This window comes from Podarcis liolepis, assembly GCF_965112155.1.
Source record: "Podarcis liolepis genome assembly, chromosome: 1".
NCBI classification, from domain to species: domain Eukaryota; kingdom Metazoa; phylum Chordata; class Lepidosauria; order Squamata; family Lacertidae; genus Podarcis; species Podarcis liolepis.
The window spans coordinates 130,760,445-130,784,272 of record NC_139554.1 but is presented as its reverse complement, the minus strand read 5'-3'; the positions used below and the strand labels follow the sequence as shown (position 1 = coordinate 130,784,272).

Genomic DNA, 23,828 nt, shown 5'->3' with positions numbered 1-23,828 from the left:
CAGTTCCACACTGATTGATTGATTGATTGATTGATTGATATTTATTACGGCCATTGGCCTGTCACACGACAGTTCCCCACCAACATATATATACTTAAACCTCCAAATTTAAAACAGCCAAAAACTTACAAAAAACAGACGAGAACCAAAGCAAAATAAGCAAAAGACCAACACATACATTACAATAAATTTGCAACATAAACATCGCCCTCTGCTCATAAATTAATAAAAGACATCAGTGGTGATATCGCCTAGTTACATCCTAAAACATAGATCATGGTTTAAAAGGGTTATCCAAGCCGCACAGGAGTCCGTTTTTCTTCTTTAGGGATAGGACGTTGATCAAAAACCTGGCAACCGTGAGTGATCTTAGGGGGTCTTCATCATTTAGTAGATATCTCAGTTTGGCTTCATTCGAATCACCGGCGATTCCCTTTAGATATGGATCAAGAAACTTGCTCCTGGCCGATGAGTGAAAAGCACAATCAAAGATTATGTGATGCAACGATTCCGGTGCCCCACAATTACAATCACATAAGAGCGATATCTGTCCATTGCAGTTCCACACTAAATGAAGGGCACTTCCTTCCTGCTTCTACATCAGAGTTACAGTGATGGCCCCCATGCGCAACACTTGAAGTGTGGTTGCCATAACCGTACAAACATGCAGCTGAGACAAGATGAATACTTTGACGTGCTTGCCAATCAGAAGGTCGGTGGTTCGAATCCCCGTGACAGGGTGAGCTTCCATTGCTCAGTCCTTGCTCCTGCCCACCTAGCAGTTTGAAAGCACGCAGTGGCGTAGCGTGGGGGGTGCAGGGGGGGCCGGCCGCACCGGGCGCAACATCTGGGGGTTAGGGTTAGGGGGCACAAATCCACGGGTTAGGGGGTGCAAATCCATGGGTTAGGAGGCGCAAATTACCGTATTTTTCGCTCTATAACACGCACCCGACCATAACATGCACGTAGATTTTAGAGGAGGAAAATCCGTAGGCATGCCACCCGTAGGCATTCCCTCCATAACACGCTCAGACATTTCCCCTTACTTTTTAGGAGGAAAAAAGTGAGTGTTACGGTGCAAAAAATACGGTACTTGCCTTGCCCCGGGTGCTGACAACCCACGCTACGCCACTGAAAGCACGTCAAAGTGCAAGTAGATAAATAGGTACCACTCCGGCGGGAAGGTAAACGGCGTTTCCGTGCGCTGCTCTGGTTCGCCAGAAGCGGCTTAGTCATGCTGGCCACATGACCCAGAAGCTGTACGCCGGGTCCCTTGGCCAATAAAGCGAGATGAGCACTGCAACCCCAGAGTCGGCCACGGCTGGACCTAATGGTCAGGGGTCCCTTTACCGTTACTTTTTAAGCTGCATCTTCTTAATTACCACCCCTCTTCTGCTTATATGCTTCTCATATAACTAGCCCCACTTGGAAGTTTATCTGATTGTAATATTTCTTTAAATATTCACCAAAGCATTCCCACTCATCCTGATTTCTTCTCTTTGCGGTCAACATTGCTAGCTCCATGTATTCTGTTAGCCTATTCTGCCAGTCTACTTTTGCTGCACTATTTTTGTTTTTCTACCTTTGGGCATAAATTATTCTGGCCGCTGTTGTTGCATAGAGGAAAAGACTAAGTACTTTCTTAGGCATTTCCCCCCTTTTGCTTGCTTGGGATTTATATCAGGTGGTAAACTTTTCTGTTTTAGAAACATATTATATGAAAGTTTCAAATAGCAAAGACCTCTTGGAATAATAGAAAAAGCGTATTTTAATGACTATGTAAATTTTAAAAAAGTAAGATTTTAACAGGGTTGGTTTAAGATTTTGCCAAAGATGTTTCCATTCTCGATATAATGCAGCTGAAATTGGAAGAAAGGTTTTTATATTCAGTGCTTTTTTCCTGGGGGTACGCAGGGGTGCGCATACCCCTAAGCATTTTGTGAATCTAAGTTTGGCCTCATTGAGGGGCAGTATTTCAATATGAGTAGGAAAATGAGAGTAGGCCTAAATATTTTATTTTATTTTTTAGAAAAAAGCACTGTTTATATAATTAGCTTGGAAAGGGAGAATCAGGCCATTCCTTTAACATTAATGCTGCAAAGTGTTTTATGATTTCCCCCAAAATGAACATGATTCAGTCTACACACGCACTGCTTTCTCTTCCCAAGTATAAATCTAGTGGGTTGTATTAATTGCTAGACTTATTCAGAGTAGAAAAGGGACGCGGGTGGCACTGTGGGTTAAACCACAGGGCATAGGACTTGCTGATCAGAAGGTCAGTGGTTCGAATCAACAGGGTGAGCTCCCGTTGCTCGGTCCCTGCTCCTGCCCACCTAGCCATTCAAAAGCAGGTCAAAGTGCAAGTAGATAAATAGTTACCATTCTGGCGGGAAGGTAAACGGCGTTTCCATGCGCTTCTCTGGTTCGCCAGAAGCGGCTTGGTCATGCTGGCCACATGACCCGGAAACTGTACGCCAGCTCCCTCGGCCAATAAAGCGAGATGAGCGCCGCAACCCCAGAGTCGGTCACGTCTGGACCTAATGTTCAGGGATACTGTTACCTTTACTCAGACTAGAACCATTGAAATAAATATCAATAACAACAACAACAAAACCCAACCGAACATCCTAAACAATATCACAGACCGAAAGCTGTTCAGCAGTTTTTGTAGATGGAGTCAGTCAGGGCCCTGCAATCCTCAGCTTTTGTAGTTGGAGTCATATAAAAGCAGCTTCAGCACCAGACATGCTCTGTAGCCTCTTGGCCTCCTGTTGTAGATTGGCAGGAACCATCTTCCCGTGCTTTAGCGCTGTTAAAACATCAGGCATGGGTTTGGCCAGCTAATTTCAGTGGGTCTTTTTGTAAGTAGAACTTAGTTGGATGAACCCGAGTTGTTCCAGCTGATTGGTCTAGTTGTCCTTGTCCTTGAGCCTAAGCATTGGCTCTCCGACTTGGCTGCATAACGCAATGTGACATAATGAGTGCTGAATAATTAAAACACAAGCTGAAAAAGAAAATCAGGCTGCATAGAAAGCAGGATTTATTCTGGCAATTAAAAAAAAAAAGTTTGTCAAGTGTTTAGTACTTGGCACTGAAGGGGTAATTAGAGCTGGCTTCAACCCCAGTTCCTCCATTAGAAAAGGAAGCCTAAGCGCTACATTGCATTCCTTGGTCTCCGCCATGCTAAACTTTTTACCATCATTTCTTACTAATAGGGAAGAGTCTCAAGAGGCAGAAGGCGTGCCTGCAAGTTGGAAAACTTAGGGGGAAATAATAAAATGCAATGGTTTGGCCAAAATCTCCTCCTTGGTATAAGAACTCAGTTTCCTTTTTCATCCACACCCAGCCAATACAATATTTAGCCTACAAATTATACTGTAGAGCAGTGCTTCCCAACTGGTGGTTCATGTAACTCACGTTGGGTTTGATGGCCTGGGAATCGGATTCAGAGGCTGAACCTGAGGAATCCCCGCCTCCAGGACCAGCTGAGTCGGGGCTAGGGCTTGAACCTGAAGGGCCCTCCCCTGTGCCAGATCCTCAGGAGCAGACACCAGCTGAATCCGCTCTGGCTCCGGAGGTGATCGAGGACCCATTGCCTGCAGGTGCTCCTCTCCCAGCCCTGTCAGGGGAAGGTGAGGCTGCCTCTGGGTCCGGTAACCCTCCAGCTCTCCTGAGCTGCAGAGGCTCAGGGCAGAAAGGCGGAGGGAACTAAGTTCCCGCAGGAGGAGTGCTCACCTTCAGGCCAGGAGAGGCGAGTCACCTGTGGACCGAGGCCACCCTATGCCTCGGGGCAGATAAAAGCCTGCCAGCCCCAGTCCCACGTTGCGGGAGCAACATTGTTGGTAGCCTGTTCCTGCTGGCACCCTGTCCTGCTCTTCTGCCAGGGTTCCTGACCTCCCCCGACTCCTTGTCTTGGACCCCGCTTCAGCCTTGATGGACAGCCTCCATACCACACCCTCGACCTTGGACTGGACTCGGACCATGCCACGCGGTAACCCCCCCAGGACCAGCACACAGGGGCTCCGTGGTGCGTTCCCATCAACTGTCTGGGGCACCCTGCTTTGCGGGAGCATGGTGTCGCTTGGGTCATGTGACTCACACCGGAAGACGTGTGGCACAGTTTCGCCCTGGGACAAGTTGGAGGGCATAGCGGCACCGTTCACATAACAAAAACTACCATAAATATATCAACAGTTTCTAAAGTAGGGGTTCCATGGCTTGGCTTTTGAAAAACAGGCGGTCTGCAGTACTTAGCTAATTGGGAACTGCTGTCATAGAGGAAAGGGATAGCGTTTGCTCGGTCAACCTGCCATTGGCATCCAAACGACGCATGTAAAACAAAGAAAATGGGTAGGGCGATTATAATTTCTTATAACAGAGCTGCTTGAACTGAGGTTAGCGGGTACTTGATACGAGTGTGGAGTAAACTTTAACTTAAGCTGCAATCTTATACCCACCTAACCTGGAAGTAGGCAACACTGAATTTGATGGGTCTTAGTTCTGTGTAGATATGGACTACTGCAATGCGCTCTACGTGGGGCTGCCTTTGAAGGTGACCTCGGAAACTGCAATTAATCCAGAATGCGGCAGCTAGACTAGTGACTGGGAGTGGCCACCGAGACCATATAACACTGGTCCTGAGAGGCCTGCATTGGCTCCCAGTATGTTTCCGAGCATAATACAAAGTGTTGGTGCTGACCTTGAAAGCCCTAAACAGCCTTGGCCCAGTATACGTAAAGGAGCGTCTACACCCCACCGTTCAGCCCGGACACTGAGGTCCAGCTCCGAGAGCCTTCTGGTGGTTCCCTCACTGTGAGAAGTGAGGCTACAGGGAACCAGGCAGAGGGCCTTCTTGGTAGTGGTGCCCACCCTGTGGAACGCCCTCCCATCGGATGTCGAGGCAATAAGCAACTTATCTTACTTTTAAAAGACATCTGAAGGCAGCCCTGTTTAAGGAAGTTTTTAATGTTCAATGCTGTATTGTGTTTTTAATATTCTGTTGGGAGAATATTAAATATTCTGGGAGCCGCCCAGAGTGGCTGGGGAAACCCAGCCAGATGGGTGGGGTATAAATAATATAGTAGTAGTAGTAGTAGTAGTAGTAGTAGTAGTAGTAGTAGTAGTATAAGATTGCACTGGCTGTCACATGCTACAATAAGCAAGGATTGCTGCTCATTTGCTGCCAGTTACATCTTCCCCGGTGTGAGCAGAAGAAGCAAGCCTGAAAGCCACATTTAAGCTTGTGTTTCTATTACATCAGGGATGCAGGTGGTGCTGTGGGTTAAACCACAGAGCCTAGGACTTGCCGATCAGAAGGCCGTGGTTCGAATCCCTGTGACGGGGTGAGCTCCTGTTGCTTAGTTCCTTCTCCTGCCAACCTAGCAGTTTGAAAGCACGTCAAAGTGCAAGTAGATAAATAGGTACCACTCTGGCAGGAAGGTAAACAGCGTTTCCATGCGCTGCTCTGGTTTGCCAGAAGTGGCTTAGTCATGCTGGCCATATGACCCGGAAGCTGTACGCTGGCTCCGTCGGCCAGTAAAGCGAGATGAGTGCTGCAACCCCAGGCCCACGACTGGACCTAATGGTCAGGGGTCCCTTTACCTTTACATCTTCCCCGGTGTGAGCAGAAGAATCAAGCCTGAAAGCCACATTTAAGCTTGTCTTTCCATTACGTCCAAAACAAGGTTTGTGGTTTGTTGATCCAGAAGAAGCTGTGATCTATAAGCCAACAACAAACCATGGTTTAAGGCTCACTGGCACTTGTGGCTTGTTAGGGGGCAACAAACCACAGTCAAGGGTTCAGGTGTAATGGAAAGCCAAGATTAATGGCGTCATCTTGGTTTGTTTCTCCCACTCTAGGAGAATGAAGTGGAAGTGATTGGGCAAAGCACACTATCTTGCTGAATGATCTCAGTGAACCAATGACAGGGCAGAAGCCAACTGGAATTTGGAACCTCTGTATTGATGATCAAACATTTTTTATCAGCGAGCCAATCTGAATGCATTTTCTCAAGAGTGTATTTCAAACACACACACTTGCACACATAAACCTGCACATTTTCATTATACGTACATCATGCCAAATTTCAAATTCAAGTACATTTATTTGCGTCTATATTAGTCAAAAATAGAACACTGCATTTTTAAATCCTCTAGCTAATATTGCAGATGCGTTCCGGTTTCATAAACCTACTTCCAGTTGTTTGTAAGTGATAGAAAATCATTTTGGGCCAATTAGCGTTCGTTCTTGGCACTACTCCAAGGCTAAATTAATTTTGGAAATAGTTGAAAAGCGGTAGTTGAAAAGCGGGGGGGGGGGGGATTTCATTTCTAGTGTTTTAAGTTAAGTTTTTTAATTTTAAAAAATCACCACATTTACCATATTAGACAGAAGAAAGACTAGCCCCCCCCCCTTTAACTTCACAAGACTTCAGCTGACACAGCATGGTAGCTGCTTTTCTGAATTATCTGAAGTTTTTTGGCTGGTCTTGAAGATGAATGACATTTAGAGTACATTGGCAATGATAAAAGTACAAACGAATTTGAGGACCTGTTGGAGATATGCTACAGTAGTTTAAAATGTCTTTTATTACATACTGTAATCCAAACTATGGCTTATAGGGACTGTGTGGGCTCCCACAAGAGGACCTTACAGCTGTTTTGCTCCACCTAGGTCCTTTTTTTGCTGCCAGGGGGGTGCAAGTCTGTCTCCTGGAGCCTTCACATTCATGGGGTACCGCTAAGTTTGGTTTACAGTACCGTGTGAAGCAGCTCAATGCAATACAGTCATACCTTGGTTCTCAAACGGAATCCGTTCGGGAAGTCTGTCCGACTTCTGAAAACGTTCAGAAACCAAGGCGCAGCTTCCGATTGGCTGCAGGAGCTTCCTGTGGAGAGCCAGCGTGGTATAGTGGTTAAGAGCAGTGGACTCGTAATCTGGGGAACCGGGTTCGCGTCTCCGCTCCTCCGCATGCAGCTGCTGGGTGACCTTGGGCCAGTCACACTTCTCTGAAGACTCTCAGCCCCACTCACCTCACAGAGTGTTTGTTGTGGGGAAGGAAGGGAAAGGAGAATGTTAGCCGCTTTGAGACTCCTTCGGGTAGTGATAAAGCGGGATATCAAATCCAAGCACAAACCGCGTCGGACGTTCGGCTTCCAAAAAACTTTCGCAAACCAGAACACTTACTTCCGGGTTTGTGGCGTTCGGGAGCCAAAACATTCAAGTCACAAGGCGTTCACGAACCAAGGTACGACTGTATACAAATTATCAAAATGGTATCAAAGTTGTACAAAATAATAATAATAAAGGTTTAAAAGGGCTGTATGCAGAAAAGTTATCTATTTGCTTGTTTTTACTTTTACTCTATAAATGAAGCTTCCTGGGTATTAAATTCAAACAGTATTTGTTTATACAGTGGTACCTCAGGTTATGTACTTAATTCGTTCTGGAAGTCCATACTTAACCTGAAACTGTTCGTAACCTGAAGCACCACTTTAGCTAATGGGGCCTCCTGCTGCTGCCATGCCACTGGAGCACGATTTCTGTTCTCATCCTGAAGCAAAGTTCTTAACCTGAAGCACTATTACTGGGTTAGTGGAGTCTGTAACCTGAAGCATATGTAACCTGAAGCATATGTAACCCAAGGTACCACTGTAATAACAAAAATTTTACCCCATTTCTGGATATTCCCAGTTCCCTTTTAATGCACACGGTTCCCAGGTCCCATTGATTCAACACCTCTACATACTTTCCCTAATCCTTCTGCACAGTGGTTAGATTGATCACATTACACTGCTCCAACATTTTTCTCAATTTCTCTTTAACTTATTTGGTTTCTGTGTATTCTTCCATGCTTTGGCATACATACTACTTTGCAATAATCCCAAACACAATGGTAACTTAGCCAATTGCAAACACAAAACTGTGGTAATTCAGGAACTGTTGGAGGACTCCTAAGAAGTTCTGATTTTCCTTTTTAAATAACTTTTTATTAAGTTTTCCATTCAACAATCCAATCATATCACATCAGTTATTCCAAATTTTACCAATACATACCATAAAGTCCAAATATTTTGCCAAATTTTAAATTTTTGTTGGGGGTTCCCATGCTTCAAGTTCAGTAAGGGTCCAGTCATCTCATATTTCTGCTGCTTTTGATGTTCACAAGTCCCATCTTCCAATCTTCTTGTTGTTATCGTTTTTCTTCTTAATAACCTCTGAGCAAGCATTATTATGTTTTTTATGTTCTGATTTTCTGTGAGTTGTAGAGAGGAGTTAGGTCCAGATTGGTCCCCCCCCCTCATTTCCATACTGAAAAACAACAACTACAGCAGCAGCAGCAGCAGCAGCAGCAGCAGCAGCAGCAACTTCTGTATTGGCTTTTAGCATGTCATCTGATCAGTCTTTGTTTTGTACTGGTGATGTGAAGTAGCAGAACAACTTTAGAGTGTATGCAGGACATGTTGCAACAATCAATTAAATTCCTAGTGTCATATTTCTATCCTTCATTTTGCTTGTGTCTTCAGGGACACCACTTTTGGTGAGAAGGAGCAGTGATCCCGCCCTAGGCCCACCTGTCGAATTTGCTGCTGGAGCTTTGAATGCCAATGAACATGTTCTGAAGACATCTGTGACAGTAGGTATCTTGTGCTTCTGAATTCTGTTACCATTGTTCCTAGTAATATCAGACTACTTAGAAATTAATATCAATTAGCAGCAGGTAGTAGCTTGTTCCCAAAAAATCACAGGAAGAGTTCCACTTGAACGTGGGTGGGCAACCTTTTTGGCCTTGAGTGGGCGGGCAGTTGGACTATGGTTGGAGCCAATGATTGGCATGGTCTGGGTAAATGGCGAGTGTGGCTTTTCGTACTAGGTCAAGGGGGCTCCTTGCTCCACCTTCGACAGCAGCCCTCCATGTTCTCGGAAATGATCCACCTGAGGAGTTGGGAGGGGGATCTCCAACAGCATATGTGATTGTTATGGCTATCGGGTGGTTGCTCGAGAGCAATCAGGCAAGATGCCTCAGTGGTCTGTTCTAGAGCTTTATTGTGCTAAAAACCTTTACAATGCAGAGCGCCTCTATTCCGTGTCTTGCTCATTCACTAGCAGAATCTGAGAGTGGGCGGTCCTTAAACCTTCCCCAGCAGAGTAGCCTCTTGACCCCCAGCCTACGCCTCCCCTCTCTGCGCGGAAGCCTATTGCGCAAGGAAGGCTTGGGTAAAGGGGGACCTCTCTCCTCCCAGCTTTGCTCAGGCAAGGTGTCCTGGCACCGCCTTGCATCCTCCGAGCCCTGCATCTCCTCCCCACTAGAGGCGTGGCTTCCTTCCTCCGCTGAGGAAGTGATGCTTCTCACGATCTTTGGGGGCTCTCTGTAATCCATCCGTCTTTCTCCCCCTCGCCCCTGAGCCGATGGCAGTTCCCTGACAGTAATGTAGCATATTCTGCTTTAGTTGTGGGAGGAATCAAAGGTGCCTTCTGGAAAAGCAGCTATTTCTATCCAAGCTACGACGTCTGATATTTGCCCTGAGATACATCCGGGGCCGGGGGGGGGAGCCACTTGGGACAGGCATAGCCTTATTCACCTATTCATACTCACATGTTTTCATTTAAAATTTACTGTATTTTTCGCTCTATAGGGCGCACCTGACCATAGGGCGCACCTAGTTTTCAGAGGGGGAAATCAAGGAAAAAAATGTGATTTCCCCCTCCCCAGCTCCGGGAGCAGCGGACAGGCTGCACGCAGCCTGTGTGCTTCTCCTAGACCTTCTCCCTGCTTTTGCGGGAGGTGGGGGAATTCCCCCATCTCCCACAAAAGCCCACAGGAGGGAGAAGGGACTGACTCGGCCAGTCAGTCCCTTCTCCCTCCTTGGGGAAAAGCCCCCAAGAGCGGCGCGCTCTTTAAAGGCTGCACGGCTCCTGCGGGCTTTTCTACGAGGAGGGAGAAGGGACTGACGTGGCCAGTCAGTCCCTTCTCCCTCCTGGGGAAAAGCTCACAAGAGCCGCACCGAGCTTGTGTGCGGCTCTTGGGGGCTTTTCCCGCCTGCCTCCCCCTGCATGCGCTCCATAGGACGCACACACATTTTCCCTTGCTTTTTAGGAGGGAAAAGGTGCGTCCTATAGAGAGAGAAATATGGTAGTTATTAGGCAAACACAATTCTCATGATGAAACACAATACAGTAGACGACTGGCTTGCTTTTAACTCTCTTGTTTCCCTCTCTTGTACGAATGTGTGTGTCTGTTGGGTTGCCATTTTTAGCACTGTGCAGAACCCAGACCATTTTGGTGCTGCATTTAATAGCAACCACAATCACATGAGATACAAGAATGCAGACTCTTTCGCTGCATAATGTGTGATTATTTAAATTCGATGTGAGGAAACTTTGGCCCTCCAGATGTTGTCGGACTACTTCCATGACAGTTGGCCTTGTTGTAATTCAGCAATGCCTTCAGGGCCAAGGGTTTCGCACACTTGATAAAAACGACAAAACTTATAAATCCTCTGATTATTTCTTACATTAGAGATATGCGGCAATTGCATTAGCTTCAGGTACAGGATCCGATTGGGACTCCTAAGATACATGTATGGGTTTTTTAAGGAGCCATCATTTGAGCCTCCTGTGTATGATATGGGAAATGCCCGTGTAATATTTTTGTATTCGCAGCATCGAAAAGGTCATATGAACTGTAAAGTCTCTTTTTTTCATGCATACACCCAGACCCATGGGTTTTCTCACCCGTGATGCAGTTCTGTTGCACTCACAGTTGTTGAAGCTAAGCACGTCTGTCCCTGTAGTCTGTCTGGGCTTGGAAATTCTCTGGAAAACATGCAAGCCACCGAGTTCCTTGGGGAACGAGGGGAGCGTTAAATACAATACAATTACAAAATGGGAGGCTCATTGCTTAATAGCATTGAATTCACGCCAAATTATTTGACTTGGTTTATATGCAACTTTCTGAAGGTGTTAACCAGCTCTTACTGTTACATTTAATCTTTGATAGTAGACAGGACAAAGCAGGTGAGGAATGATTGCAATAATAATATGGATGTCTTTTATAACTTATTTCATTGGTTCTAACTGTCATGAGTTTTATACATCCAGATATTGAAAGACGCCCTCGCTGTCCACTCACTATAAGTGATATTATTTTTTTCTTTATAAAGCTATTAAATATCGGAGTTGATATTTATGGAAAATTCCCTGGGAATGTAGGATTCGTGGTTTGACTTGGCTTTCTCTTTGCAATACTGAAGGTTTTCCCATGAAATTGGAAGTATTTACTAATGTAGCTTGTGCACACCTATTTCCTAGAACAAATATGGACAGAAATCAAAGAGTCATAATGAACTCATTAATATACATCTTCTACATTAAGCTGAGTTTGGAGTACGGTTAATTAATATTGCACTGTTAGGCCACACCACCAGGAAGATGCTCGAAGGAGACACGGGATTTAGATTTAGTTCAAAGAGAAAAGTACAGTAAAGGTTAGGATTCCCTGTATAGATGTTTCAGGGGAAAACAACCCAGATCTGAGAGAATGAGCCACGGGCTTTTTGCAAGCTGATGAAAGAATTATATACAGAACCCACACAATTCATATTTCCATCACAGAAGTTCAGTATGCTTTCCTGCGTTGTAAAAATTCTGAGCATAAGACCAGATATGTGTATCGCTTTAAGTGAAATAAAGGTAGAATACTTTGATGTTTGTGGTTTGCTGAATAAGGGAGTGATTGCAACATTGGTTAATTTTTTTATATATATAAAAAAATTATTAGAAATTCCAACACAATAGTTTTAAGAAAAATACACCATCCACATTGTTTTCCCCCTCCATTTTCCCCTCCCCTCCCCCCCTAAACAGAAAACCCCAACCCCCCACCCCACCCCCAGACTTCCCTCACCTCCTTTCTCTGGTTTCTCAACACCTCTTTCTATCTGCATGTTACAAAATTGTAAAGATCCTCAAATTATCTATCTAAATGTCACAATAAAGAGTTTGTGAATGTTTATTCAAAACCTGCCAAAGAGTCCAGTTCGTTTTGTTGCTTCTTCAGATATTTCATAAAAGGTTCCCATTCGTCTTTGAAATCACTGTTATCCTTGTCACGTGGTTTGTGTGTCAGTTTTGCCAGTTCCGCATAGTCCATCAGTTTTTCTTGCCACAGTTCTTTCGTTGGGATTTCCCCATTCTTCCATCCTTGTGCTATTAAGACTTTTGCCGCCATTGTCACATACATAAAAATATTTTTTGATTTCTTTGGCAGGTCTTTTCCCACAATCCCTAATAAGAAAGCTTTGGGTTTTTTCACAAATGTTAAATGAAACATTTTCTTTAACTCATTATATATCATTTCCCAAAACATTTTAATTTTACTGCAGTCTCACCACGTATGATGAAAAGTCCCTTCTTTTTCCTTACATTTCCAACATAGGTTTGAGCCAGTTTTATACATTTTCCCTAATTGTACTGGTGTTATGTACCATCTGTGGTTAATCATTTTTAAGAAGAGTTTCATGGTGTCGTGCTGTAGCTCAGTGAGCCATAATAGGCAGAAGGACGGATGTGTGGACACTTTGCTTTAGCAGAATTTGTCTATAGTGAATAATATGTTACCTAGTTTATTTTATATCTGACATACACAATCACAAATAATTAATTGGAAAATGAAATGGCACATGATCTAAATTCATAATGTAGGCTGTGTAAATGCAGGGTTGGAAGAAATGAACAATTTACCAAACACATTTACCAAAAGGATGTTGTGTTCCAGCAAGAAGAGCTTTCTATCTAGTCTTCCAAATTCAACTAGATTGTTTTCTTGTAATTAATAAAAGTCAGGTCTGGTGTTGCCCTGAAGTATGAACTAAATATTGCTTCAGTTAACTTGAACATGTTGATGGATCAAGTAGTATTTCCTTACAGTTAACGATTTAGAAGATTGTAATAAATGTACAAGGGACGCGAGTGGCGCTGTGGGTTAAACCACAGAGCCTAGGACTTGCCGATCAGAAGGTCAGCAGTTTGAATCCCCGCGACGGGGTGAGCTCCCATTGCTCGGTCCCTGCTCCTGCCAACCTAGCAGTTCGAAAGCACGTCAAAGTGCAAGTAGATAAATAGGTACTACTCCGGCGGGAAGGTAAACGGCGTTACCGTATGCTGCTCTGGTTCGCCAGAAGTGGCTTCGTCATGCTGGCCACATGACCCAGAAGCTGTACACCGGCTCCCTCGGCCAATAAAGCGAGATGAGCGCCGCAACCCCAGAGTGGGTCAAGACTGGACCTAATGGTCAGGGGTCCCTTTACCTTTTACCTAATAAATGTACTAATTTCAAAGCTCAAGCCAATGATGTGAGATAGTTATGTATAATATACAAGCTCAAATACATGGCCATAAGTAGGTGTTTTATTGCCACTTGCAGAACCACTATTGGTCAAATGAGTTGCGTAAGAAAGGAAAGAAGAAGAAATGAAATGAAAATACCTTCCATTGTTGAGAGTTTGGAACAAATATTGTTGAGGACAGGGGCCTCAACCTCAAACCTTTTTCTGTTTACACTTTACCATGTGACTTTTTCTCTTCATGAGACAATTTGTGTGTACAGCACGCATGTTTGCATTGAAGGAACCACGAGTGGAAGTAAAATAGCAACTAGTTCAGTTCTGCCAGAGCTTATGTAAGAGTTAAGATATTTGGATTGGGTTTCTGTTTTCTCCCACAAGATATAGAATAGGCGTTCCTTGAATGGTGATCTACTTGCACTTCTAAGGTGAGCATTTCTGGATCCAACACAAGATAAAAATGTTGGTTCAGAAGTTTTATCTAGGTGCTTTATTGATTTGTAGCAAGATCACTCTACACTTTAGAATATGTTGCAACAATATGTAGCAAGCTCTGATAGCTCCACCTACTTAGGAATTTATACATAAATTATGCATATCAAAATTGGTTCCCTTTTATGCATTGTGGGTATATAATTTGTAATTTGGAAAAAGGTTCATACTTAATCAGAAGCTTTTTATGTTTCATGTTCTTGTTTTTAAAAAGAAAAAGAACAAAGGTCAAGCCTCCGGTTCTTATACGGCTAATTGTAATTTTAAAGTATTAGCTATTGTGATTTAAGTGTTTTAACATTAGCATAATGGTATGATGTACTAGGCCAATTGATACCATTGTACATAATTTCATATGGCTGGGTTCATTTGGAGATGAAACAATGTTGCAATTCAAAGATTATATTTGAGCTAAAGCGATATCAATCACTTATTCACTAACACACACACACACACACACACACACACGGTATGTTTCAAAAAAGTGCAGAGTAAATTACCTTTTAAATAGCACTATTTAATTTTTAAACCATTAAATCACACATACGGATGGAGTGTTTCTTGACCCAGAGAATTAATAGTTACCGAATGTGTACTTCCAGCTGTTCAATTGGGCCATGGTTGTGAGAGTGAAATATTATGTGCCTCTGTGTTTTCAAAATGATCTCTCTCTTGCTAGGATTTTTTTATTTTATTTTTTGCGCTGTTCTTCTTTTGCTCTGCTCAGATTGGAAAGTTTTGCATCCTTGCCCATGTATTCCTAATTAAATTCAAAGATGTGCGCAGAATGTTATGTCCTTGACAGAGACGTTACATTATATTACAAAATGTAGTTGTATGCCTAGCTGTAATTAATGAATTATGTAGACGCCTTCTATGCTTAATTTGTAGTTGTACGATGTTAAAATCAAGGCTGCAACTTTGAGATGCAGCTTGGCTTCCCCTTGACAATTTAAATAATGAATTTAAGGATTGAGTAAAATAGTTAAGGCTCCCTTCTTACGTTACACGGGTGGTATAGGAGGGGCTGTAGCAACCGTGGTGTAACGAGCTCATACTGCAGCTTCTCTCAGGAAATGAGGCAACAGTGGTTTGGGGGAAGCCATTGAGTTGGTACCTCCCCTATGTGCTGGTCCACCTCATGATAAATTGGATCCTCTTAATTGAGGGGCCTCTGGGAGCCTTCTTGGCCTTGAGAACACCCGCCCAACCACCCTCTACTTTAGGTGTGTCTTTAGCCTTGCTATGGACTTTGGTTGGTCACCCGTTTTGGATCGGGGGCCTGGTAGGGATTTTTCCATTTGGCAGATTTGCACTGGCCTCTTGGTTTTCTCCTTTTCTCCGACTCTTCGTGACCCCATGGACCAGAGCACGGCAGGCATTCCTGTCTTCCACTGCCTCCCACAGTTTGGTCAAACTCATGCTGAACTCATGTTCAATAACACTGTCCAACCATCTCGTCCTCTGTCATCCCCTTCTCCTTGTGCCCTCCATCTTTCCCAACATCAGGGTCTTTTCCAGGGAGTCTTCTCTTCTCATGAGGTGGCCAAAGTCTTGGAGCCTAAGCTTCAGGATTTGTCCTTCCAGTGAGCACTCAGGACTGATTTCCTTCAGAATGGAGAAGTTTGATCTTCTTGCAGTCCATGGGACTCTCAAGAGTCTCCTCCAGCACCACAGTTCAAAAGCATCAATTCTTTGGCGATCAGCCTTCTTTATGGTCCAGCTCTCACTTCCATACATCACTACTGGGAAAACCATAGCTTTAACTATACGGACCAAGATTAGTCTGATTCAAATGTACCAGCAGAACCTATCCAGGGCTCCTGTCAGTGAGTTTGCACCTCGTAACAATCGCCTCAACTTTGTAAGGTTTGATGGTTAGGCGTTGGATTAGTGATGTGGGGGGGGGGAGGTGCGGTTATCACCTGCTCCTCCACGATCAACGGTATTCCATTAAAGGAATCCAGGGGCCTAGATTTCGTCCGAAGTCCGCGGAGGAGCCACTGCGAGCCCCAGGGTACAGCTCAAGTCGATCGCCATCGACCCAGCTCCCTCTTCAGGTGGTTACCCTTATCAAGGGTAAGGAGTCAGTTATAGTTTTGGGTTCCAGTGCTTAAGCCAATACCTCTCAGATTCTGTATTCAATAAAGTTGTGGCCAAAATTTGCCTGTTAACATTTAAACTTAATTCATGTGTCGTTGTGCCCTTATTACCTGTGTATGTGTGTGTGTGGCCTTGACACGCAACTCTGATAGCACAGAAAGAGCTCAGTGCAGTTATACCTAGGTTACCAATCGGAACAAAATTTAAAAATTCCTTCCAGTAGCACCTTAAAGGCCAACTAAGTTTGTTACTTAGTTACCAGTGGTTACTTAGGTTACCAGTGTTATGAAGTATGGAGGCGTTGGTCTGACATTCTGTTGGGGACCAGTTGCAAGCTCTTTGCATCTCATAATAAAGTACAGTGGTATCTCGGGTTAAGAACTTAATTCGTTCTGGAGGTCTGTTCTTAACCTGAAACTGTTCTTAACCTGAAGCACCACTTTAGCTAATGGGGCCTCCTGCACCGCCGCTATACGATTTCTGTTCTCATCCTGAAGCAAAGTTCTTAACCCGAGGTAATATTTCTGGGTTAGCGGAGTCTGTAACCTGAAGTGTATGTAACCTGAAGCGTACGTAACCCGAGGTACCACTGTACAGTGGTACCTTGGTACTCAAACAACTTGAAACCCAAACACTGCAAAGTCGGAAGTAAGTGTTCCGGTTTGCAAACATTTTTCGGAAGCCGAACATACTCCGTTTTGAGTGCCACGCTTCCGTTTTGAGCGTTACGCTGAGGTCTGTCTGTTTTTGCTATTTATTTTGCGTTTTTGTGGCTCTCGTTTCCTGTTTTTTGTGACTATGTGGAGCCCAGCTCAGCTACTGATTGATTGATTGATTGTGTGACTGCAGTACATTGTTTATTGCTTTCATTTTATAGATCAACGGTCTCGTTAGATAGTATAAAATTCATGTTAAATTGCTGTTTTCTGGGTTCTTAAAAGTCTGGAACGAATTAATCCATTTTACATTACTCTCTGTGGGAAAGCATGCCTTGGTTTTGGAACGGAATTCCGGCACGGATTAAGTTTGAGAACCAAGGTACCACTGTGCACACCAGTTCTCATCATTTAACAGGCAATTTCTGGCTTGATTTGTAACTTGACGATAACTTGGGCGCCTTAAACTTTCGCTGTCTATCTCCAGACACAAATGAATTCTTCTCAGTGGAGAGCTGTGAAATCACCTAGAATCCAAGTTTAGAAGGACGAAGGAGTAGACCAGGGGATGGATTATTTGCTTCTGGACTCCTGGACTGTTTTTAGTTTTCCAAGGAGGAGGTCTGCTCCCAAGTATAAATGAACTAGAATGCACTGTGGCCACATCAGCAGAGGTCTTCTTCTTCTTTCTTTTTTTCTTTTTAGCCTTTATTTAGCACTCAACAATAACATAACAATCAACAATAGCTAAAACAGCAATTCGCCATTCACTACATCAACCATCCTTAACAATACATAACATTACAAAATGTCGCAACAACTAGATCAACATTCCATAGTTTTTTTTCTGTACAGTGGTGCCTCGCAAGACGAAAAGAATCCGTTCTGTGATTCTCTTCGTCTAGCGGTTTTTTTGTCTTGCGAAGCAAGCCCATTGACAGATTAGTGGATTAGCGCTATTAGCGGCTTTTAGCGGCTTATCTGTTGATCGGATCAGCTGATAAGTGGCTTAGCGGCTTAGAAAAAGGGGGGGAGAAAAAAACCCGCGCAGGAACTCAAAAGACATTGTCGCCTTGCGAAGCAAGCCCATAGGAAATTCGTTTTGCGAAGCACCTCCAAAATGGAAAACTCTTTCGTCTAGCGAGTTTTCCGTCTTGCGAGGCATTCGTCTTGTGGGGCACCACTGTATCTGTTTTACGTTACAAAAATAGATAAAGAAAAAAGAAAGCAAAGAAGAGGAAAAAAGAAAGGAAAAAGAAAACGAAAAGAAACGAAAAGGAAAGATCAAGAGAAAAATATATTAGACTCATTGTACCGTTGTTCCTATTATTGTGTTACACACAGTTTCAAATTACCATTTTATTTTCTTTGTTCTTGTCAAAAGAAAGTTGTTATCTGTACTTTTTATTTTACAAGAGTCATTCAAGTTCTGCCAGGAGATTTTTGTTGTTACAATAATTTTTCAAATGCTCTTTGAATGTTTTCCGTTCTTTCTGCACCTAAATGGATTTTTGGAGCTGGGAGATGGAATAGGGACTTGCTCCACCCACTCCATGCATCGACCTTGTATTGCAGTATTAGCAGAGGTCTTCTTACCCATCTTACAACATCTGGTGACAGTGTGAATGGATGAACACACGACTCCTCTAAATCTCTTCTCTTTAGGAGACCTACGTTTGGTTCAGAACCTGTGAGCCCTAGAGGTGTATTTATTAACTATCAAGCTTTCTTTTTCTTTCCTTTTTTTTGGTTCTGCTTTTAAATACTATTTTGAAATGCATACATTTGCATTGAACAGAAGAACAGAGCCCTATGGGAATGAATGGGAGAGTTTTCTGTCATTTAGAAGGCCTGGTGTTTCTTTCCATAGCTGCTCATGTATGTTTAAATAGAATTCTGAATTAGATGAGTCAATTTAAAGAGAGAGAGAGAGAGAGAGAGATTAAAAAACCACAACAAACCCAAGCTCCCAAGTAGCTACTGTATGTATTTATGCTGTGGGAACATATATATAGAATACTTATAATCAGTGTGAGAGCTTGTCAGAGTGCTGCGTTTGATGTCTGATTAGATGATCACAGGGACATCTGGAGCGAGTTAGTTTTGGAGCTGTTGCTATGATGCCTTGCAGAAGCCAAAGTTATCTAGCTGTCTTAATCCATGGGGTGGGAGATGGATGGGGGGGAGGAGAATGTGCTTTCTAAAAAAGTTTTTAGACTTATTTATGATGCATAAATAAATAAAAGGCTGCCAAGTTAACATACTACTGTATTTCTTGTTCTTACGTGACCAGCTATGGGTGTATTTTAGATGGCAAAGATGCGGCGGATATGAAATTGCCGGCATTCCTGAAAAGGCAGTATTCAAAAAGGAGGATCTGTTATGACTTCAACATGTTGAACTCATTGGTTTGGGGACGTGGGGTAAAGTCAAATCAGGGAGAGATCAAAGCGTACTGCAATAGTTGACGTCCCTTCCATGACCTGCTTTCAGTTCAGTAATCTGTGCAGCACTTGTTTGAGTCTGTTTTTCCTGTTTTATTTGTTCTTTTGGCTGTTGGCTTAGTAGGAAAAAAAAGTAATAAAAGCAGGGGCAATTGCTTCAGGGAGACACATACTGAATAGGTAAATTTTTAGGGATCTTCTTTTGGCTGCTGTACGTTATGACATCCCTTGTACTGGAGATTAATCTCTGCTGGGGGAAAGCTACGTAACTTGTAGTTTGTGAAGACCAGTTGCTTTGCAATCAACTCTGCATTTTCAGAATTCACAGTATTACAGTTCCATAGTTCAGCCCTTAACAGATTCAAGCGAATGAAAGTCGCTGGCTTAGTTAACCCAGTGAGGTCATTATTCCTCAGGTATCTTGCGTGACATAAATAACAACTATTATGGTATATTTGTGCTTCAACAACAACAAATGCTGCATTTCTAACTTATATGAAAGATGTTATCTATTTTCATTTATTTCGTAAAATTTGTGTACCACTTGATTGTAAAAACACACACAAAAGCCCTCAAAGTGGTTTGCAAAAGATAAAACAGGAAAATCAATGAAAATTTGCAACCCTACTTGAAAACATAAATAAGTTGAAATAATAAAACTTTCTAAGCATTTGGGTAGGCTTGTCTAAACAGGAACCTTTTAAGAAGGTGCCGGAAAGAATTCAGTGAAGGGGCCTGCTTTCTCTCAATAGACAGGGAGTTCCAATGTTCCACTGCCACACTAAACAAGCGAGTTCATACAATTGCGGGTGGCGATGTGGAGGGACGCTGGTGGCGCTGTGGGTTAAACCACAGAGCCTAGGACTTGCCGATCAGAAGGTCAGCGGTTCGAATCCCCGCGACAGGCTGAGCTCCCATTGCTCGGTCCCAGCTCCTGCCAACCTAGTAGTTTGAAAGCACGTCAAAGTGCAAGTAGATAAATAGGTACCGCTCCGGCGGGAAGGTAAACGGCGTTTCCGTGCGCTGCTCTGGTTCTCCAGAAGCGGCTTAGTCATGCTAAGGTGTACGCCCGGAAGGTGTACGCCAGCTCCCTCGGAGAATAAAGCGAGATGAGCGCCGCGACCCCAGAGTCGGTCACGACTGGACCTAATGTTCAGGGGTCCCTTTACCTATACCTTTATCTGCTGTAGTGCCAAAGTGCTTGAAAGGGGCACATGTGGGGTAATCTAGGTACATGTTAGAGACTATTCACGAAGTTGTGGTAAATGTTAGCATTTCAGCATTTGCCAGTAATCCATGTGTCTGTCGTTGACATCGCATGCCGATGTGGAAGTTCACAAGCTGGTTGGTTGCACAGGGTAAGAGCGACTACTGGTGGAGGGTGACCTCTCTGCCTTGTTGTTGTTGTTTAGTCGTTTAGTCGTGTCCGACTCTTCGTGACCCCATGGACCAGAGCACGCCAGGCACTCCTGTCTTCCACTGCCTCCCGCAGTTTGGTCTAACTCATGCTGGTAGCTTCGAGAACACAGTCCAACCATCTCGTCCTCTGTCGTCCCCTTCTCCTTGTGCCCTCTATCTTTCCCAACATCAGGGTCTTTTCCAGGGAGTCTTCTCTTCTCATGAGGTGGCCAAAGTATTGGAGCCTCAGCTTCAGGATCTGTCCTTCCAGTGAGCACTCAGGGCTGATTTCCTTCAGAATGGAGAGGTTGGATCTTCTTGCAGTCCATGGGACTCTCACCCTCCCAATCCCCCCAAAATCTGGACACTAGGAAGAAAAACATTGCCATCCCCATCATGTGACTTTCATCGGACATGGGAGCTTGGTAGCAGAGATCTGGTTCTCCTGAGGAAGGTTTGGGGCGATGTAACCACAGGAGGATGTGAGTCACCACGTTTTCAGTGCTAGGAATTGCATATAGCCTGCACATCTGGGAAAAGAGACAGGAACTTCTATCACATGTGGTAGACTTGTAGTAAATAAAAGCTTACTGGGACGAGGGTGGAGCTGTGGTCTAAACCACCGAGCCTAGGGCTTGTCGATCAGAAGGTTGGCGGTTCGAATCCCCATGACGGGGTGAGCTCCCATTACTCGGTCCCTGCTCCTGCCCACCCAGCAGTTTGAAAGCCCATCAAAGTGCAAGTAGATAAATAGGTACCACTCTGGCGGGAAGGTAAACGGCGTTTACGTGTGCTGCTCTGGTTTTGCCAGAAGCGGCTTAGTCATGCTGGCCACATGACCCAGAAAAACTGTCTGCGGACAAACGTCGGCTCCCTTGGCCAGTAAAGTGAGATGAGAACCGCAACCCCAGAGTCGTTTGTGACTGGACTTAACTGTCAGGGGTCCCCCCCGCCCCCCAAAAAAAAACTTACTGGGAAATGATATATAATGAGTTAAAGAAAATGTACAAAAGTACATTTGTTAAAAAAGCAGAAGCATTTTTATTGGGTATAGTAGGCGAAGAAATTCCAAAAAGAGATATTTTTTTTAAAAAAAAATTGTTTATGTATGCAACAACGGCAGCAAGGATTTTTTTAGCCCAAAAATGGAAGCAGCAGGAATTACCAACAATAGAAGAGTGGCAGACGAAGATGATGGAATATGCAGAACTGGCTAAACTGACCGGGAAAATCCTAAACCAGCGTGATCATGCTTTCCAAAAAGATGAGAGTAAATTTGTACAATTGTACACAATTAACCACACTAGTAGGGTCGAATTAAATAGGCTTGCAATGTTAATGATTAATACCTATTTATATTTTTTTATAAAAATTGGAATGAGTTATTTGTAAATTGGAAGAGGTAGAAATACTATGGGATGCATACAGGTTCTGTTCAGTGCTCCCTTTAAAGAAATTTTTTTTTTCTCCTTGCATTCCCCCTCTAAAAACTAGGTGCGTCTTATGGTCAGGTGCGTCTTATGGGACGAAAAATACGGTAGTAAAAATAATCTGAAAAACGAAAAAGAGACAATCCCTCCTTAATATAACTAGCGCTACCAGAAACGTTGAGCATTTATTTATTTATTTATTTTGAATGAAGTTCCCATTAGGAAGAACTTCCTGACAGTAAGAGCTGTTCGACAGTGGAATTTGCTGCCAAGGGGTGTGGTGGAGTCTCCTACTTTGGAGGTCTTTAAGCAGAGGCTTGACAACCATATGTCAGGAGTGCTCTGATGGTGTTTCCTGCTTGGCAGGGGGTTGGACTCGATGGCCCTTGTGGTCTCTTCCAACTCTATGATTCTATGATTCTAGGTGCGTATGGCACACGGCTGAACTTATTTTTAGAGGGTGCTTTTTCGCATGGCATCGAATCCGAATCATGCCTCTCTAATGCCTTGCAAAGTAAGGCAGATTGAGCGTGGCACCTTTTCCTGCTTCCATTTTGCATAGTTGTCAGATGCTGAAAGTGCTTTGAAGTAGAGAGATAAACAAAGAGCTAAAACGAAATTAAAAGGAACACAAACAGCATTTCATCTTGGTGCTTTTGAAATAATAATCTGAATGGCTATAGTCGTCTCGTGCCAGTGTAGTAAGTCTGCAAACATTATCCGATCAATCTAAATTGAGTTACTGTATATGCAGTAAGCAGAAACAGGTGGAAATTAGTTTATCTATACCAGACTCTTTCTGTTTGCTTTGAACATTGCAACATAAACTAGATTTTTTTTTAAAAAAAACTTTATTAGGTTTTTTTCCATTCTCTCCTTCCCACCAGCCTTCAGATGGGAGGTGACAGAATGTGTTACAGAGCTGTCCTAGCTCTAAAGGAGAAAATGTTGCAAAGGTGCAATGCAAATATGCAGTCTGCTCCAGATATCACAGGAGAATGGAGACCTAATAAGTTAAAAATATATATGAAGGGTTGCTATTACAAATAGGATAGAAGAACAGTTATCTTAATTCTGCTTATAGTAAGCAACCTGATATCTCCACTGTTTTCATATTTGTAGCTACAGCCCAGCATTGGCTTAGAATATTCCTTGTCAGTTCTGCAGCCATTGGATTATAAAGTCTTACAGAGATGCTATCTGAGGGGGTAGTGATGTTTTGGAGAACTTGTCTCCAGAGACTGCAACATCTGTTCATGATGTGTACAGCAATGCTCATGTTCTAAACATTCAGAGGTCTTCACGGGCAGATTCTTATCTGTTAGGAAATTTGTAAGCTCTCGCCTTCTGTAAAATTATATATATATATATATATATATATATGCATATATATATATGCAGGTTTTGGTGTCTTCGGGTGTCTTCCCGTGTAAGAGTTGGGGTGTCTAGGCGACGTTTCGACGAGGTCTCACTCGTCATCTTCAGGCTGGTGCTTTCGGCTTCTTGTTACTGGAACAGAGCAGGATCTCAGTGTTTGAGTTCCTATAAATACTGTTGAGGGGGTGTGGTGTATAGCCTCCAACGTTCTGGGCAGAGAGGAAGTTCCCAGGTTAGTGTGCCTTTTCTTCTTTTGTTCCTTAATTGAGGGAACAAAAGAAGAAAAGGCACACTAACCTGGGAACTTCCTCTCTGCCCAGAACGTTGGAGGCTATACACCACACCCCCTCAACAGTATTTATAGGAACTCAAACACTGAGATCCTGCTCTGTTCCAGTAACAAGAAGCCGAAAGCACCAGCCTGAAGATGACGAGTGAGACCTCGTCGAAACGTCGCCTAGACACCCCAACTCTTACACGGGAAGACACCCGAAGACACCAAAACCTGCATTCCTGTACCCGTGAAAATCTACGAAAGCATATATATATATATATATATATATATATATATATATATATATATG

The 23,828-nt window shown here is 43.5% G+C and overlaps 1 protein-coding gene and 1 long non-coding RNA gene across 3 annotated transcripts in view; one reads left to right on the top strand and one right to left on the bottom strand.

Annotated features, from left to right (window-relative positions):
* The window catches only part of PARD3B (par-3 family cell polarity regulator beta), a 579,832-nt gene that overhangs the window by 132,401 nt on the left and 423,603 nt on the right, over positions 1-23,828 (top strand). For both annotated transcript variants that reach the window (XM_083472433.1, XM_083472434.1), the window contains exon 4: positions 8,527-8,636. In XM_083472433.1, the coding sequence (XP_083328559.1) occupies positions 8,527-8,636 (110 nt within the window). The remainder of the gene's footprint in view (positions 1-8,526; positions 8,637-23,828) is intronic.
* The window catches only part of LOC310693554, a 278,269-nt gene that overhangs the window by 34,294 nt on the left and 220,147 nt on the right, over positions 1-23,828 (bottom strand). The gene's annotated exons all lie outside the window — the stretch shown is intronic.